Genomic DNA, 16,078 nt, shown 5'->3' with positions numbered 1-16,078 from the left:
AAAAAACACACTGAAGGTAACTCTGACTCTATCTTACCTGCAACGTGACTGAGTTTATGGTGATGAATGAAAAACACTAACACACCCTGAGCAGAGTGTTCTGTGACCAGGAGAACCTGAGGGATACGATTTTGATTTTACACTTTAGATTTGACTGAATTCATTTTCGTTACAATTGTTTTTTGTTTTCTGGTATTTTTGGACGAAATTTACTTGGTAGTTTGTTCTTTCTATGATTGTATTCCTCCAGAAGTTTAATCTTTTCCTCCTCTGAGGACTTTTTCTTGGCTTCTTTTCGTCTGACATTTTTTCGAGTCAACTCTGTGAGACGATAACAGGCGTCACGAGCGTGAGTCTAAGCAAACAAACAAAGAGTCTCCATGGAAACTTTTACCACTGTAAAAATCTAAGGAAACCTCTTAAGGGACTCTGTGCAACTGTATAAGTCCCTCAGCTAAGGAGAATTAAGTCTTAGGTGTCATACTTAAGAAGAAAACTTAAGGTGTTTTGTGGAAACGGTCCCTGGATCTTAAGTTATCAGAGAAAAAAGATGAGTGCACATCAGTGAGTGCTGAGCTAGCGGCCCATCTTTGATATGCCCAACAGTGTCAGAGAAACACTGACTTGTTATGTGAAACTTCTTTATTCAGTGTTTTTACCAGTTTAAATCAGCTGGTCTGTTTGTTTCAAAGAGGAAGATACTTCAGCTCCTGAACAATGAACACTGAAGGAATTCTGACCAGGAGAAGCTTCAGCTGGTTGCAATCTGCAGTCCTCACCACTAGCCTCCATTAAATCCCCCTGAATCTGACAAACTGAACCTTTAACCTTAAATAAAACTCACTACTCCTGATACTTACTGCTTCTCCTCCTTGTCCTCGTCCTCCTCCACACGAACACTGATGTGCATCTTATGCAAACATCTTCCAAATCACCCCGTGTTTGACTGACAAATGTGTGTTTCCATATGTGAAGCAGAGGAAGGAGGACATGATTCAGGAAACTCTCTGAAGGTGAAGACTGACGACTGATGAGCAGGTGAGACTTTAACATTTCACCTCACAGATAGAAAATGATTCTGTTTGACTGAGTTAAAAATCGACCTCTGCACTTCAGAGTGACATTATAATCTAAAATGAGGCCAAATGATTCAGACAAATCCTCTGCAATGAAAGAACTTTTGTAATTTAGTACGATTCCCTTCTTCGAGTTTATTAGTTAGACTTTAAAATGACAGTCAAATCTCAGTCGCCCCAAATTTGTTCATTCTGTCTGAGAGCTGAACTTGTTGCGTGATTATAGACATTAGAGAATCTGACTTCACTTTTATTCACTGCTGCTGCTTCTATTGATTTCCCTTTAAGGCGACAAATAATGTCCAGATCTCGTAGACAAACTGGATCTTCAGCTTTCTGAAAGAGGTCGTTAGTGAAACGGGAACAGAATTGAAAATAAGCTGTGAAACATCTGAGTCTGTAAGAATTTGTCTGCAGGTTCTGGATCCAACTTTCATGAGACTCGTCAGTGGCGATCCTGCCATCATGCGTCCTGCGCTCCTCGTCCTCCTGCTGGCTGCAGCAAACACAGGTAAAACACAGGAGCTAAGTACATTTACTCAAGTACTGTACTTAACTACAAAGTTAAGGCACTTGTATTTTAAGTCTCCAAAAATACGTTTGTTACACATCAAACTACCCGAAAGTTGAAAATCAACCAGCAGCTATTTTGATGGTTGAAGTAATTTTTCATGTAGAAACACATTATCTCTCACAGCGGTATGGACACCGAGGATGGCAGTCTTCCCAATAATATTTTAAATGCTGATATCTTGAGATCACGTGTTAATTCTTTTCTTATGTTGAGAGAAAGTGCAAGAGAAAATTATTTTGTGTGTTGTGAGAACGAGCCGTAAAACTTCAATCAGTAGCCCGGGCTATTACTTGCTTCAATCACTGAATATTACTTGTTTAAAAATTAGGCTTCAGATAATATATCAGTTATTAATCATTCATCTGATCTAACTCCGACAGACAGAGAATCAGAGAGTTAAGGCACCTGGCACAACACCACTTTATCTTGTTAAAACAATCTGAATAACTTTGATTAATTTATATGTAAAACCCTTTTGAGTCTTTTGATCTGAGGACCCTTACAGAGGAAAGGAATATGAATAACTTAGAGGGTAATGGAGGAATGAACACGTAATTTGAGGGAGCCAACAACCTGGTTTTAAACATCAGAAGAACTTCTATATAAAAACAAACTGCTTGGCAACCAGACCAGGCCTCTACAGCCCCGTCTCCACCAAACCCTTTCAGTCCAGCACCTTTGGAACCAGCAGTAAGCCTTCAGACATGGTACCTAGACCCTCGGTGTGTTCAGACAGTCCTCTTAAATGTGGGCGGGGTTGTTGTCACTCACTGCTCCGTCCAGCACTCGCTGTATTTCCTCATCAGCGGTGACACAGATGGAAGTCTGCACCTGGTTTATCGTCCACAGAACGAGGCTGCACGCCCACATTTTCACAACAAAATAGAACAGGCTGCAGTGAGAGTCTCTCTCCATGGGATATTTCAAAATAGCAGCTTTGTGCATTTAGTCCTTCTCAGGCAAGCTCAGGGGTTTAGTGTTGCTGTAGCCCACAGGAAGTGAGGATTAGAATATATGACCTTCACATAATCCGCTCCAAATGAATCTATATTTTTAAAGTCATTACTAAAAGTGTGTGTCATATAAAAACTAAAGTGATGGTCAAAGTTGTCACAGTGAAATTTAAGGTGTGCTGATGGATTCACGTCATCAACTCATGCATTGAGTAACATTACAAGTTAACGTTCCACCTTAAAAGTTGCCGGCAGTCGGCCCAGTGAATGAAGTTATTTTTTTCTCTTTCATTTTATAGTTGTAGTTTACTGATGTATGAACAGAGGTTACATAAAACCAGAGTGAGCGTCCTCTACTGACCAATCAGACTGCAGGGTTTCTAGCTCCACCTTTTAGGACCAGATCTGTGTGCTAGGTACCCCAACAGAGGGGGGACCAAACATGGGGACGCTAAGGAACGCTTCTGTTGGGACCATCCACAACTTTCACTGTGGAGACAGAAACAATGAACAGAACTGAACTGCTCGGTGGAAACAGGACTTAACTGAGACAAGCCTTTATTTGTCCAAATAGGTAATAAGTAGTAGAAGGGATTGGGTGTTTAATTGGGACTAGGCTTTAAAATATAGTTTTATGGGTATTTATTTTAGCTTCACACAGACCGTAATGTTTTCTCCCACTGTACCCTCATTTAACCACCAGTATGAACCAGTAATTATTTACCTGGTTTCAAACAACAAAACTAAAACCTAAAATAACAAGAAACGTGTTTGGAGAAATTTTATTTGACGTGTACTTTGAGTAGACTTTTTTAAACATTGTTTGAAGCTAAATGTGGCAAAATGTTGGTGTTATTTTCAGCGTGAGCCACTTTACGAACAGCACCCCATATTCCCTCCCTGCGGCTCCAGCTGAAATTACATCGAGGTGTACAGACATAACACGGGATAAAAATATTGCTTTGTGGGGTTTTACTTTCTGAAAAAATACAACTGAAGGTTTAAGTTTTTTTGCTTCAGCATATATTTTCTTTCTTTCTCAGAGTCCACAGTCATTCCGCCTGAAGACAACACTGGTCTAAAATTCATTATTGCTTTTCCGGAGAACATCGCCTATTATTATCCTATCCTGCCCGAAAACAAGGTCCAAATCATCGCCATGCATGATCAAACCCAGGTCACCATCACAGCGCACCCCGGCCATAGTACAATAAGGACACTGGGCGCAGGAGTGACTCTGGATATCCCAATTGATAACAGAAAGGAGATGTGGAGGTCAGAAACAGTCTACGACAAGTCAGTCCAAATTACCAGCACAAAGAACATCACGGTCCTTGCCATCAGCCAAAAAAGCAACAGCATGCAGACTGCTCTGGTTATTCCTACTGACAGACTGGGCACAAAGTACCTCATCCCGCTGGTACCAGTGATCCAAGGAACCACTGCCCCTGCGAACATCGTCACGACATACGTGACTGAAAGAGGCCCTTTCAGACTCATTATAATTAATACAGATGAAGAAAACACTGTAACTGTTAAAGGTGCAGACACCCAAGTGGTTTCGCTTCAGCCCCACCAGATAAGTCAAATGTGGTTAAAAGAAAATAGGACGTTGCGGACTGTGACAGCCACCCAGCCCGTGGCGGTCCTCTTTGGTCATGCTTGTGCCATCCGGCACAACTGCACCTGCGGGCAGCTGTACACCTCGCTGCAGCCAGCCACAGAAAAGAAGCTGAAGTTCTACATTCCTCCTGCTCTGGCCAAGGATGCTGAAGACAAACCTCTTGTACTTCTGACAGAGAAGGATTCCTCCAAAGTGAAGGCCTTCAACCCAGACTCGCCGCTGGTCGAGACAGCTGGCACAGCCATCTTCTACCGTCCGGGTTTACTCCTCACTCTGATCCCAGAGACAGACTTTGCCGCCTGCTATGTCATCAGCTCCATCCCTGATACAAAGAGTTTCGCTGTGATCGTGGTCCACAAGGATTTCATTGATGGGGTTCATGTTAATAGTGCTCTTTTGGAGGATGCAGACTGGCAGGAGCTGAAAGGGACGGACTACGTCTCGGCACTTACTGGACTGGCGTCACGCAAAAGTGTCATCTGGCATGCTTCCTCCAAGATGGCTGTCTACTTTGTGGGCAGTAAGGAAGGTACTTGGTTTGGGAACCCGGCGCCCATCATCAGTACGTCCCCAGGTATGGAACTGCACTTTAAACATGAGCCACACAGTCACAATCCGACCTCCACCTTCACTTGAAGATGGATGTCGGAAGGAAACTTTGACGACTTTCATGTCTATTGATCAGCGACAGAGGGTCACACATTAAGTAAGCCCCTTTTACACTGCCTGTTCAAGGTGGGAATGTTGTGCTGTTATTCTGCTGTTCTTTTTAAAAGGTACGATTGTGGAATGAGGGAACAGAGCTGTCTCACTTTGAAACTGGCAGTGGAGGCAGTAACAGCGCCAACTTGACATCTGTGTAAAAAGGACAGCCAGCACGACTGGACAATGGAAGGGGCGGATAGGATGTTTTGACGACATGTTATGTGCGCAACCAACCCCTGGGAGATGTCAAAAACAGCTAGTGGCAAACTAGAGGGAGATGCTGTTGTGTCGGCCCCGTCACACCTCTGAGGCTCTGATCACATAGAAACTGTTTCAGCAGCTGGAGGCACCTTTTTGGAACAGTTAATGAGAATTAAGCTTTATGCTGTTTTTGCTTTGCTACACACCTCGTGTTTCTGCTCTCTAGGCGCCTGGTGTTTCAGCCGGAGAAAATATGCCTGTAAACGTCCATGATGGAGGAGAAGCTCCTGGACCAACTGGTGGTACTCCCCATGATCCAGCCTCTTTTTTAGGGTCTCATGTACCCACACAGATCTCTGTTTATCTGCTGACAGCCTCTCACCCTCAACCAGAGCTACAGACAGCACCCTCTGCCTCAACATGGCAGCCACTACACACTGATTACTGCAGGACACATACAATAAATAAATAAATAAACAGTAGATTACACAACAAGGTAAAGGTAACGAAATGATGGGGTGGTTGCCTGGCAACACTAAAAAGGTGCAGAAAGCTTTTTTTTTTTAACCAATTTCTTTTTTCAATTAAAAAAAAAGGCAGTGCACTTTTGCAACCTGGGAAACACTTTCTGTGTAATCGGGGCCTCCTGCCTCTGGGACCATGACCCCCGGACTGTGATGGCTCGGCACAAGTACAGAACTGTTACAGCTCTGTTGCTAAGCTATTGCAAGCAGGCCTCCACAGAATGACGCACAAAAGAAACCACCGACTGATTTTTGTAAATGACTAACATGCAAACATGTTAATGTTCTGATTAAAGGTGACGTCTAATTTCTGTCTCTGTCATGTTTCGTCTGAACGCCCCAACAGATTTCAGGGGTTGCGTCTTGTCTCCTGGGGTCTTGAAAATCGGAGAAGTGGCAAACGGCTGGCGAGAATCCCTGAAGTACTGCAGAGACAACGGACTGGAACTGGTCAGCTTCCCTGAGGCCCAACTCCAGAGACAACTCTACGAAAAAATCCTGCTGGCCAAGAATAGCAGCGTGCAGGTGGTGTGGATCGGCCTGCGTCGGAGCTCCCAGTCTGGGGAATGGTACTGGTTGAACAAGGCTGCGGTCAGCAACACCAACTGGGGGGAGGGGGAGCCCGGCACAGTGCATGATGGCCAGTGTGCTATCATGAGTCTGAAACAAGGTGAGGGCTTTGGCTGGAGTGACGAGGACTGCTGCAAAGCCGCCCATCCTGTCTGCTACAAAGAACCCGTCCTCTTACCCATCGATGGTTAAACAATTTGACGACGGTTACCAAGACGGAAAACACGGATAAAACTCATCGAAAAACAGGCACCCATGACCCATTCTGTAGGAGCCATGTCCTACTATAATTAATATTATCAGAATCATAAAAGTTATTCCAGTAATGTTACAGTTTAGATTAAATCTGTGTTGATAGTTGAAAGATTTCCACAGACGAAGGAAAAGGTTTTTCAGAAATGTTCATGAACCTGAGTGTCACACCTTCAGCTGGTTTTGTCAGTCATGTAGTTTGATGAGGTTTGTCTGTGTCCTGAAAAATACAACACCAGGTTTAAGCTCCCGACTTTCCCACCAAGTACAGCCAACACGGAATATATACAATGTAGATTTTCAAAAAAGTTAAGCAGAATTTCTTGAATGCAAACTGTAAAGTCTGGAGCCTGACTGATAAAGAACATTTGCTTTTCAGGCTCTGGATACTGTCGGATTAACCAAATAGTTTTTTCAGTCACAGGAAACAGCTGGGCTAAAGCTAGCTGTGGCTATCTCAGCTTATATTTAATGGTACAGTTTTTGTCTTTGTTTTGCTGTTTTACGACACATTACAAATTAATATGGTGTAATAATATTTCATATGGTAAAATAAATGTCAGATTGTGGTTTGATTGAATATTTACTTATTGAGCTGCTTTTTAGCTCTGTATGTATCAGATTATTAATAACTGACTGAGTTTGTGATCTGATTGGTTAAAGGACATAATCTGCTTCATTTTTGTGTCTTAATAAACTTAATTTAATCTGTAACAGTTTTATTAAATCTAACATAATATATGAAACTGGACTGCTGTTGGTTTTTATTTCACACATGATCAACAAATATTTAAATACGACATTATTGATAATAATAAACAGTAAAATCAGGAATAAAGAACCCACAATGTGTCAGTGTGAAGATGATATTAATAATTTAAAAAAACAAATGTGAAACAACCTATTTCAACTTTTTAAGCTGCTCCGTTCTGCTTTTGTTAAACATACAGATGATTTCAGTGTTTCATGGTAGAAACCACATCAACCAAACTGCTATTTGACAAATATCACATCTTTATCATATGTAGTCACATCCTGTCCTGACACATTAGGTCATGTTCGGTTGTTTTCCATATTGCCCCCAAAATTTCCTATCTTATTTTGGTCACTTACCTCTTCCACTTCCTGTCAAGTTTCCCGCCCTCATGTGTTGCACTTGTCTCTCTCATCTTCCCTCTCCTAGTGTATCTAGTCCGTGTCTTCCCTTGCTTCTGTGCCAGGTCTTGCTATCAGGCACAAACTTATGACAGACCCACAAAGCAGACACACACAGGATAATGTTCAGGGGTTTTAATCAGCACAGTCCAACGGGCAAATATCCAAATCAACAGGCAGATGTGGGGAGCAAAAGTCTAAACACACACACTCGGAAGACTGAGCTAAACTGCTGGAACTCACAATAAGGAGGAGAAGATCTGGCCCAGAAGGAAGGGACACGTGGTGCTTCTCAAAGAAAAGAGAAGCGTAGCCTTCAAGGAGGCTACGTCATCGAATCCTTCAGAACGATCCTTCAAATTCTACTGAGGACTGAGTTTTTCCTTTAGAGAATTTTCAAGAATGCATGTGGGTATGTGCACAATTTTCCAGAACTGAAGGCCTCTTCAGTGACACACACCTGGACACTTGCTAGCCTATTCCCATGTGTGTTCACTGAATGCTAGGAAGGAATCCTACCTAGCCTCTGTAGGACCTGACTAGGACCCTTCCTACTGAGGGACCATCCTTGAATTTGAGAATCACTGATGGACTGACTTATGGTGTGTTTGTGAATTCAGTCTGACGCTTGACACTAAAATGAGAGAGCTGTTAGATAAAGGGAGCGTCCCATGTCTACACGACTTAACGAACAGTTAATTTAATCACACATTCACTCTGCTCAGCGCTCTGCTGCTCCGTCACTCCAGTGCGGTGCTCTGGATAATGATATATTAACAATACATTTCAAGAGTGCTCTGAATTTACGTCCTGTTTGTTTTTCTAACTCGAGCTCTTACTTATCGGATGTATTCCAACAACATCAGCTAAGCCTCGTTTCCACCGAGCAGTTCAGTTTGTTTCTGTCTCCACAGTGAAAGTTGTGGATGGTCCCAACAGAAGCGTTCCTTAGCGTCCCCATGTTTGGTCCCCCCTCTGTTGGGGTACCTAGCACACAGATCTGGTACTAAAAGGTGGAGCTAGAAACCCTGCAGTCTGATTGGTCAGTAGAGGACGCTCACTCTGGTTTTATGTAACCTCTGTTCATACATCAGTAAACTACAACTATAAAATGAAAGAGAAAAAAATCACTTCATTCACTGGGCCGACTGCCGGCAACTTTTAAGGTGGAACGTTAACTTGTAATGTTACTCAATGCATGAGTTGATGACGTGAATCCATCAGCACACCTTAAATTTCACTGTGACAACTTTGAGCATCACTTTAGTTTTTATATGACACACACTTTTAGTAATGACTTTAAAAATATAGATTCATTTGGAGCGGATTATGTGAAGGTCATATATTCTAATCCTCACTTCCTGTGGGCTACAGCAACACTAAACCCCTGAGCTTGCCTGAGAAGGACTAAATGCACAAAGCTGCTATTTTGAAATATCCCATGGAGAGAGACTCTCACTGCAGCCTGTTCTATTTTGTTGTGAAAATGTGGGCGTGCAGCTTCGTTCTGTGGACGATAAACCAGGTGCAGACTTCCATCTGTGTCACCGCTGATGAGGAAATACAGCGAGTGCTGGACGGAGCAGTGAGTGACAACAACCCCGCCCACATTTAAGAGGACTGTCTGAACAGACCGAGGGTCTAGGTACCATGTCTGAAGGGTTACTGCTGGTTCCAAAGGTGCTGGACTGAAAGGGTTTGGCGGAGACAAATCATAACACTTTAATTTACAGAATCATTTTTAATCATGTTGAGGTTGTTGAATTAAATGACATACGAAACAAAATGTCTAATAAGAAATTGATAGAGAACAAGTATTTGCTCATTTTAAATTGAGCATTTATTTCAAGGACATTAATTCAGTACATTATACAGATCTGTCCAGGAAACTGTTCAACCTGCTGCAAAGGCCTCCACTTACGGCTGTCCACATGACGGGTTATAGCTTTTGCAAACACATTAATAAACAGTGATTGACAGTTTATAAATATCTATTAAACGCTTATAAATGCCAAGTAAGGGGCGTCAGTGTTACATAAAGTATATACATTAGTTTATTTCAGTGCAGGTTATTTCCACCAGCAGCTGACTCCCTGCAGAGCTCCTCCCTGCACCATCCAGACCCCCATCCCCACCAGCAGGAGGACCTTGGCCCCGAGAGACACTGACAGGAGGAGCAGGAGTGGAGGCGAGGCCCCGCTCATGTACAGCGGGGGTCGGGGGGGCAGGACGTACAAGGTGGCCTGCTCTTTGCCCAGCGGGTTGGAGGCGCTGCAGGTGTACTGCTGGCCCGGCTCCACGTCTCTCAGCTGGCTGACGGTGTGGTAGAGAGCAGCGGAGCCCTGACCCAGCGGACCGACCGCCACACCCTCCAGCAGGTCGTCCGGGCCGAGCCACTGGACGTCTGGCAGCGGGGAGCCCTGGACCCGACACAGGGCTCTGTACCCAGACTGCTCACTGCCCTCCACCGACAGCGCCAGGATCTTTGGAGGAGCTGCAGACAGACGGGAGGACGAATACATCTGCATTTAGACTTTGTAACATCAGACAGAGTTTTAATCCCCAACATGCACATGATGTCTCAGTGTTAACGTAGCTTTAGGTCTGCATGAACGTACCCTCCACTCTCAGCCTGGTCCCCATCTTGTCCTCAAAGCTGATGTGTTCACGTCCCTGAACCTCCACCCGGCAGTAGTAGCGTCCGCTGTCCTGCAGGTTGGCGCTGTTGATCCGCAGTGACAGGTCGTGTTCCCTTGGGTTGCCCTCCAGTCTGTAGCGCTGGTCCTGCTGGGGCCCCGGGTCGCAGGTGGGGGCCCCGAGCCGGCTGGTGCAGCGGTACAAGACAGTGGCGCTCTGACCGTGGCCCAGACGCCACAGCACCTGCAGGGAGGAATGCTGGGAGTGCTGAGGGTGGCTAAACGTGCAGGGCAGCACCACCGGGTAGCCCTCCATGGCTCGGACCTCCGACTGCACGTTCATGGACCAGCCGTCATCTCCGCTGAGGGCCACTGGAGAGGGGGAGGAAAATCTATGGTTTAATGTCACAACTCAACAAGAAAAATAACTTGAGAGCCTGCGTATGATGCCTCCCCACACATACATGCATCGGCTCAGTCGCTATAGAAAATGTTTCTGCGAACCTCTATCATATCAACGTTTCTGAAGTGATGCAGTGATGCCTGCCAGGCTACAAACAGTTTATATTTAGTCATTGCTGCATCTTTGTTAGCCATCAGACTTGGCTGTTTTTTAACGACCTCTCGCTGTGTTTTCACCAGAGGAAACACATTTGTTTTTTTTCCTGAGACATCACTGCATTAGCAACCTGGTCTCACTCTAAAGTCCTCAGAAACCAGCACTTAGCTTCAGCGTCAGACACTGACGAAAAAGCTGTCCTTTCACGTCGGCATGATACATAGCTGGTTGCTGTTAATGTTTAACAGCACCGGTGCATCGGGAGAAATGTGGCGGGACAACAACCACAGTTAAAAGGATAGTGCACCCAAAGATGAAAATTCAGCCATTATCTACTCACCCATATGCCGAGGGAGGCTCAGGTGAAGTTTTAGAGTCCTCACATCACTTGCAGAGATCCAAGGGGAGAGGAGGTAGCAACACAACTCCACCTAATGGAGGCTGAGAGCTATGGGGTGCCGTTTGTAAAGTGTCTCACGCTGAAAATAACATCAACATTTTGCCACATTTAGCTTCAAACAATGTTCAAAAAAGTGTTGTGAATTTTTTAACGTCACCTTTTACCACATTTACAGCAATATTTGTTAACTTAGAAATATATTAAATAGTTAAATCTAAATATTAAATGTGGCACCTAAATGTTAAATGTTAAATCTAAATATTAAATCTAAAACTAAATCTAAATGTTAAATCTAAATATTGAATCTAAATCTAAATGCTAAATATAAATGCTAAATATAAATCTAAATGTTAAATGTTAAATCTAAATGTTCTGGGTGAAACTAAATATTTAGCTAATATGCAAATTCACACTGCCGGTCACCGGAAGTACCAAAATAAAAGCTTGAGATGGTCAGACTGTGTTTATAGAATCAAATAACAATTTAAAATAATCTACGATAACCATGTTATTATTTACAAAATGTGCACACAGAAATATTAATGTTTGTTCAATCACTGTGGTTGTAGACTTTATAAACATCAGATTAGTCTAAACGGTGATATAGTGACATGATAAATGTGATATGATATTTATATATATATATATATATATATTTGTTGCTAAACTCCGCTGGTTTTCTACCCGGAAGTATTTGTAAACAACAAGGTGATTCCCTCCGAAGGGACACTAACAACTCAAAGTACACATCAAATAAAATTTCTCCAAACATGTTTCTTGTTATTTTTAGGTAGTTATTATCACGCTAATGTATGTTCAAGTGTTCATTTCCCCCGATAAGTTGGTTTTAATTCGTTATTTGATTCTATAAACACAGTCTGACCATCTCAAGCTTTTATTTTGGTACTTAGATTTAGATTTAATGTTTAGATTTAACATTTAGATTTAGAATTTAGGTTTATATTTAGATTTAGAATTTAGATTTAACATTTAAATTTAGATTTAGATTTAATATTTAGTTTTAACATTTAAATTTAGATTTAGACTTAACATTTAAATTTAGATTTAATATTTAGATTTAGATTTAGCATTTAGATTTAGATTTAATATTTAGATTTAACATTTAAATTTAGATATAGATTTAGATTTAACATTTAGGTTTAATGTTTAAATTTAGATTTAGCATTTAGATTTAACATTTAGATTTAGATTTAGCATTTAGATTTAGATTCAATATTTAGATTTAACATTTAGATTTAGATTTAAATTTAGATTTAGCATTTAAATTTAACATTTAGATTTAGATTTAATATTTAGATATAACATTTGGATTCAATATTTAGATTCAACATTTAGATTTAGATTTAACATTTAAATTTAACATTTAAATTTAGATTTACATTTAATATTTAGATTTAACCTTTAAATTTAGATTTAGACTTAACATTTAAATTTAGATTTAATATTTAGATTTTGATTCAGCATTTAGATTTAGATTTAATATTTAGGTTTAACCTTTAAATTTAGATTTAGACTTAACATTTAAATTTAGATTTAATATTTAGATTTTGATTCAGCATTTAGATTTATATTCAATATTTAGATTTAACATTTAGATTTAGATTTAAATTTAGATTTAGCATTTAAATTTAACATTTAGATTTAGATTTAATATTTAGATTTAACATTTGGATTCAATATTTAGATTCAACATTTAGATTTAGATTTAACATTTAAATTTAACATTTAAATTTAGATTTACATTTAATATTTAGATTTAACCTTTAAATTTAGATTTAGACTTAACATTTAAATTTAGATTTAATATTTAGATTTTGATTCAGCATTTAGATTTAGATTTAATATTTAGATTTAACACTTAAATCCATCTCGACCATCTCGAGCTTTTATTTTGGTACTTCTGGTGACCGGCAGTGTGAATTTGCATATTAGCTAAATATTTAGTTTCACCCAGAACATTTAGATTTAACATTTAACATTTAGATTTATATTTAGCATTTAGATTTAGCATTTAGATTTAGATTCAATATTTAGATTTAACATTTAGATTTAGATTTAGATTTAATATTTAGATTTAACATTTAACATTTAGGTGCCACATTTAATATTTAGATTTAACTATTTAATATATTTCTAAGTTAACAAATATTGCTGTAAATGTGGTAAAAGGTGACGTTAAAAAATTCACAACACTTTTTTGAACATTGTTTGAAGCTAAAATGTAAAATGGCAAAATGTTGATGTTATTTTCAGCGTGAGACACTTTACAAACGGCACCCCATAGACGGCGCCCCAGATTCAAACGTCCAAAAACACATAATTGAAACCACAAAATATCTCCATACTGCTCGTCCAGGCTACAATGAGGCTAAAAACAGAGTTCAAATGAGGTTTTTCCAAACAACTTTTTATGTCGGGGCTTCAGGACACTTGGATCACTACGGACGAGCAGTATGGAGATATTTTGTGGTTTCAATGATGTGTTTTTGGACGTTTGAATCTGGGGCGCCGTCAGCCTCCATTAGGTGGAGTTGTGTTGCTACCTCCTCTCCCCTTGGATCTCTGCAAGTGATGTGAGGACTCTAAAACTTCACCTGAGCCTCCCTCGACATATGGGTGAGTAGATAATGGCTGAATTTTCAGTTTTGGGTGCACTATCCCTTTAAGTCAGCAGAGTCCGAGTACGGCGGGTGGGAGTTTGTGGTGGATGGATCCAACAACCACAGACTTCCACCCAAGAGGCCAGTGTTCACTTCCTGTAAGACTGTAAAGCCAAACTCTGCTCTTCTGTTCTTCTTTTACGAAACCCAACCACGTGTGTTTGTTGTAGAGGGAAAGAAAATGTCAAACTGCAGTGTTGTACTGAGGTAGTGTGTTTATTCTGACATAAAACAGACAATGCATGTAACAGGCTGAAGTTGACATGGTGTCCCAGAACGTCAACAACCAACACACCCAGGGTACCTTGGACGCCATATGTGGACGTGGAAAGTCCATGACCAAATGTGGACATGTGACGAGGTCACAGTGAGGACGTGCTGGATATTACAGGTGTCTTAATCAGTGTCCCTCCCTCTGTGGGGACATGCTGACCCACACTACATCTGTGAAATGACCCCATGGAACTTTACCGCAGTGGTCAAGTGTTCAGGCTGCTCTCACACACACCACCAGTGAACTCATGACTCATCTGACTTTGTCTCATTTTTCCACAGTTTAAACACATCTGAGCTCTGTCTCCATCTCACCACACAGTTTGTCCGTATGGAAGCAACGTGTTACAGTTCTATTAATTCAGGTTTTCAGGCACTGCACACACACACTGTGTACACACACACACACACACACACACACACACACAGAGTATATATACACATATAAACATATATATATTCATGTGATTAAATACTCAAACTGAACGTTTCCTCTGTGCTTCAACAGGTCCAGAGGTTTAGTCACCATCAGTGAGAGGAAGCACTGATGGTGCAATGCAAACTGATCATTTGAATACAATAATCTGAAGTCAGTGATAAAACAACACTTTGATTACACAGCCTATGTTATAAATTATCTAACAATATATTTCACACCCTTTGATATAAGTTCAGAGAGTTTACTTTCTACGTCAGAGATATATTTGAGATATTACATAATTAAAACAAGAACATCCAAACCTTAAAGATAAAACATGTTCCTGTGTGTGTGTGTGTGTGTGTGTGTGTGTGTGTGTGTGTCAGCTCACCTCCTATAACAGCTAACAGCAGGCTCAAAGTGTTCCAGATCCACCAGACGTCCATGATGAGACTGCTGAAGAAACCACTGAGCAAGGTGTTAATGTGTGTGTGTGTGTGTGTGTGTGTGTGTGTGTGTGTGTGTGTGTGTGTGTGTGTGTCATCCATATGACTCAGTACCTCCGGACACACTGTGTGTTTTTTTCCCATTCTTGTTTCTACTTCCTTCATGTCTATTTTTTGTCATTAGAGAATCAGTTTGTCTGCGTCCAGTAAAATGAACAGATGAACAGAAAATGAACCCAGAGTCCACCTGAGACCTGTGGGGTTAGTTTGTACATTTTAAGAGGTTTTACTTCAAGAACAAAATACATTTTTAATTGAGGTGAAAATTTTGAGGTAGCTGTAAAACTGTTTGGTCTTTATGGAATTGTTTCTCGGCTCAAAATGAAAGACAGAAAAAACTATGGTGCGCAAGGACCTGTGCTCACAGCCCAGCACCGTGCAGCTCCATCATTCACCAGAGAACACCAGAACTGGCAGGTCCACCATCGGTGCTACGTTCTCTTCACAGATGAAAGCAGGTTCACACTGAGCACATGTGACAGGCGTGAAAGAGTCTGGAGATGCCGTGGTGAACGTTATGCTGCCTGTGACATCATCCAGCATGACACAGACGTCCATGTCATAGCCAACAGTACCCTGACTGCTGTTAGGTACCAGGATGAAATCCCCAGAGCGACTGTCAGAGCTTAGGCTGGTGCAGAGAGCCCTGGGTTCCTCCTGGTGCAGTGGGTCCTGGGTTCCTCCTGGTGCAGAAGGCCCTGGGTTCCTCCTGGTGCAGTGGGCCCTGGGTTCCTCCTGGTGCAGCGGGCCCTGGGTTCCTCCTGGTGCAGTGGGTCCTGGGTTCCTCCTGGTGCAGAGGGCCCTGGGTTCCTCCTGGTGCAGAAGGCCCTGGGTTCCTCCTGGTGCAGCGGGTCCTGGGTTCTTCCTGGTGCAGTGGGCCCTGGGTTCCTCCTGGTGCAGAGGGCCCTGGGTTCCTCCTGGTGCAGGACCCGGCCTCATGTGTCCAGAGTGTGTAGGCAGTTCCTGGATGA

At 41.7% G+C, this 16,078-nt stretch overlaps 1 protein-coding gene and 1 long non-coding RNA gene across 2 annotated transcripts in view; one reads left to right on the top strand and one right to left on the bottom strand.

The window, feature by feature from the left end:
- Positions 1-8,559: 8,559 nt before the first annotated feature.
- Positions 8,560-16,078, top strand: part of LOC125893012 (uncharacterized) — a 51,654-nt gene continuing 44,135 nt past the window's right edge. Inside the window, exon 1 of the long non-coding RNA XR_007449822.1 lies at positions 8,560-8,971. This is a non-coding gene — a long non-coding RNA (uncharacterized LOC125893012). The remainder of the gene's footprint in view (positions 8,972-16,078) is intronic.
- si:dkey-11p23.7 (V-set and Ig domain-containing protein) lies at positions 9,448-15,068 on the bottom strand. The gene is made up of 3 exons (XM_049583410.1): positions 14,993-15,068; positions 10,253-10,642; positions 9,448-10,128 (listed from the first exon to the last, which is right to left on the bottom strand). The coding sequence occupies exons 1-3, from the start codon at positions 15,045-15,047 to the stop codon at positions 9,704-9,706; spliced, it is 870 nt and encodes a 289-aa protein (XP_049439367.1). The 5' UTR covers positions 15,048-15,068; the 3' UTR covers positions 9,448-9,703.

Source organism: Epinephelus fuscoguttatus, linkage group LG8 (assembly GCF_011397635.1).
Source record: "Epinephelus fuscoguttatus linkage group LG8, E.fuscoguttatus.final_Chr_v1".
NCBI classification, from domain to species: domain Eukaryota; kingdom Metazoa; phylum Chordata; class Actinopteri; order Perciformes; family Serranidae; genus Epinephelus; species Epinephelus fuscoguttatus.
Note: the sequence above shows the minus strand (reverse complement) of the source record. Positions and strands in the feature narration are given on the sequence as shown.

Coding starts and splice junctions, on each gene's coding strand:
- si:dkey-11p23.7 (XM_049583410.1), bottom strand. CDS start 15,047: ATGGACGTCTGGTGGATCTGGAACACTTTGAGCCTGCTGTTAGCTGTT. Junction 10,643..14,992: donor GCTGTTAGCTGTTATAGGAG/GTGAGCTGACAC, acceptor CCCCCTCTCCAG/TGGCCCTCAGCGGAGATGAC. Junction 10,129..10,252: donor GACCAGGCTGAGAGTGGAGG/GTACGTTCATGC, acceptor GTCTGTCTGCAG/CTCCTCCAAAGATCCTGGCG.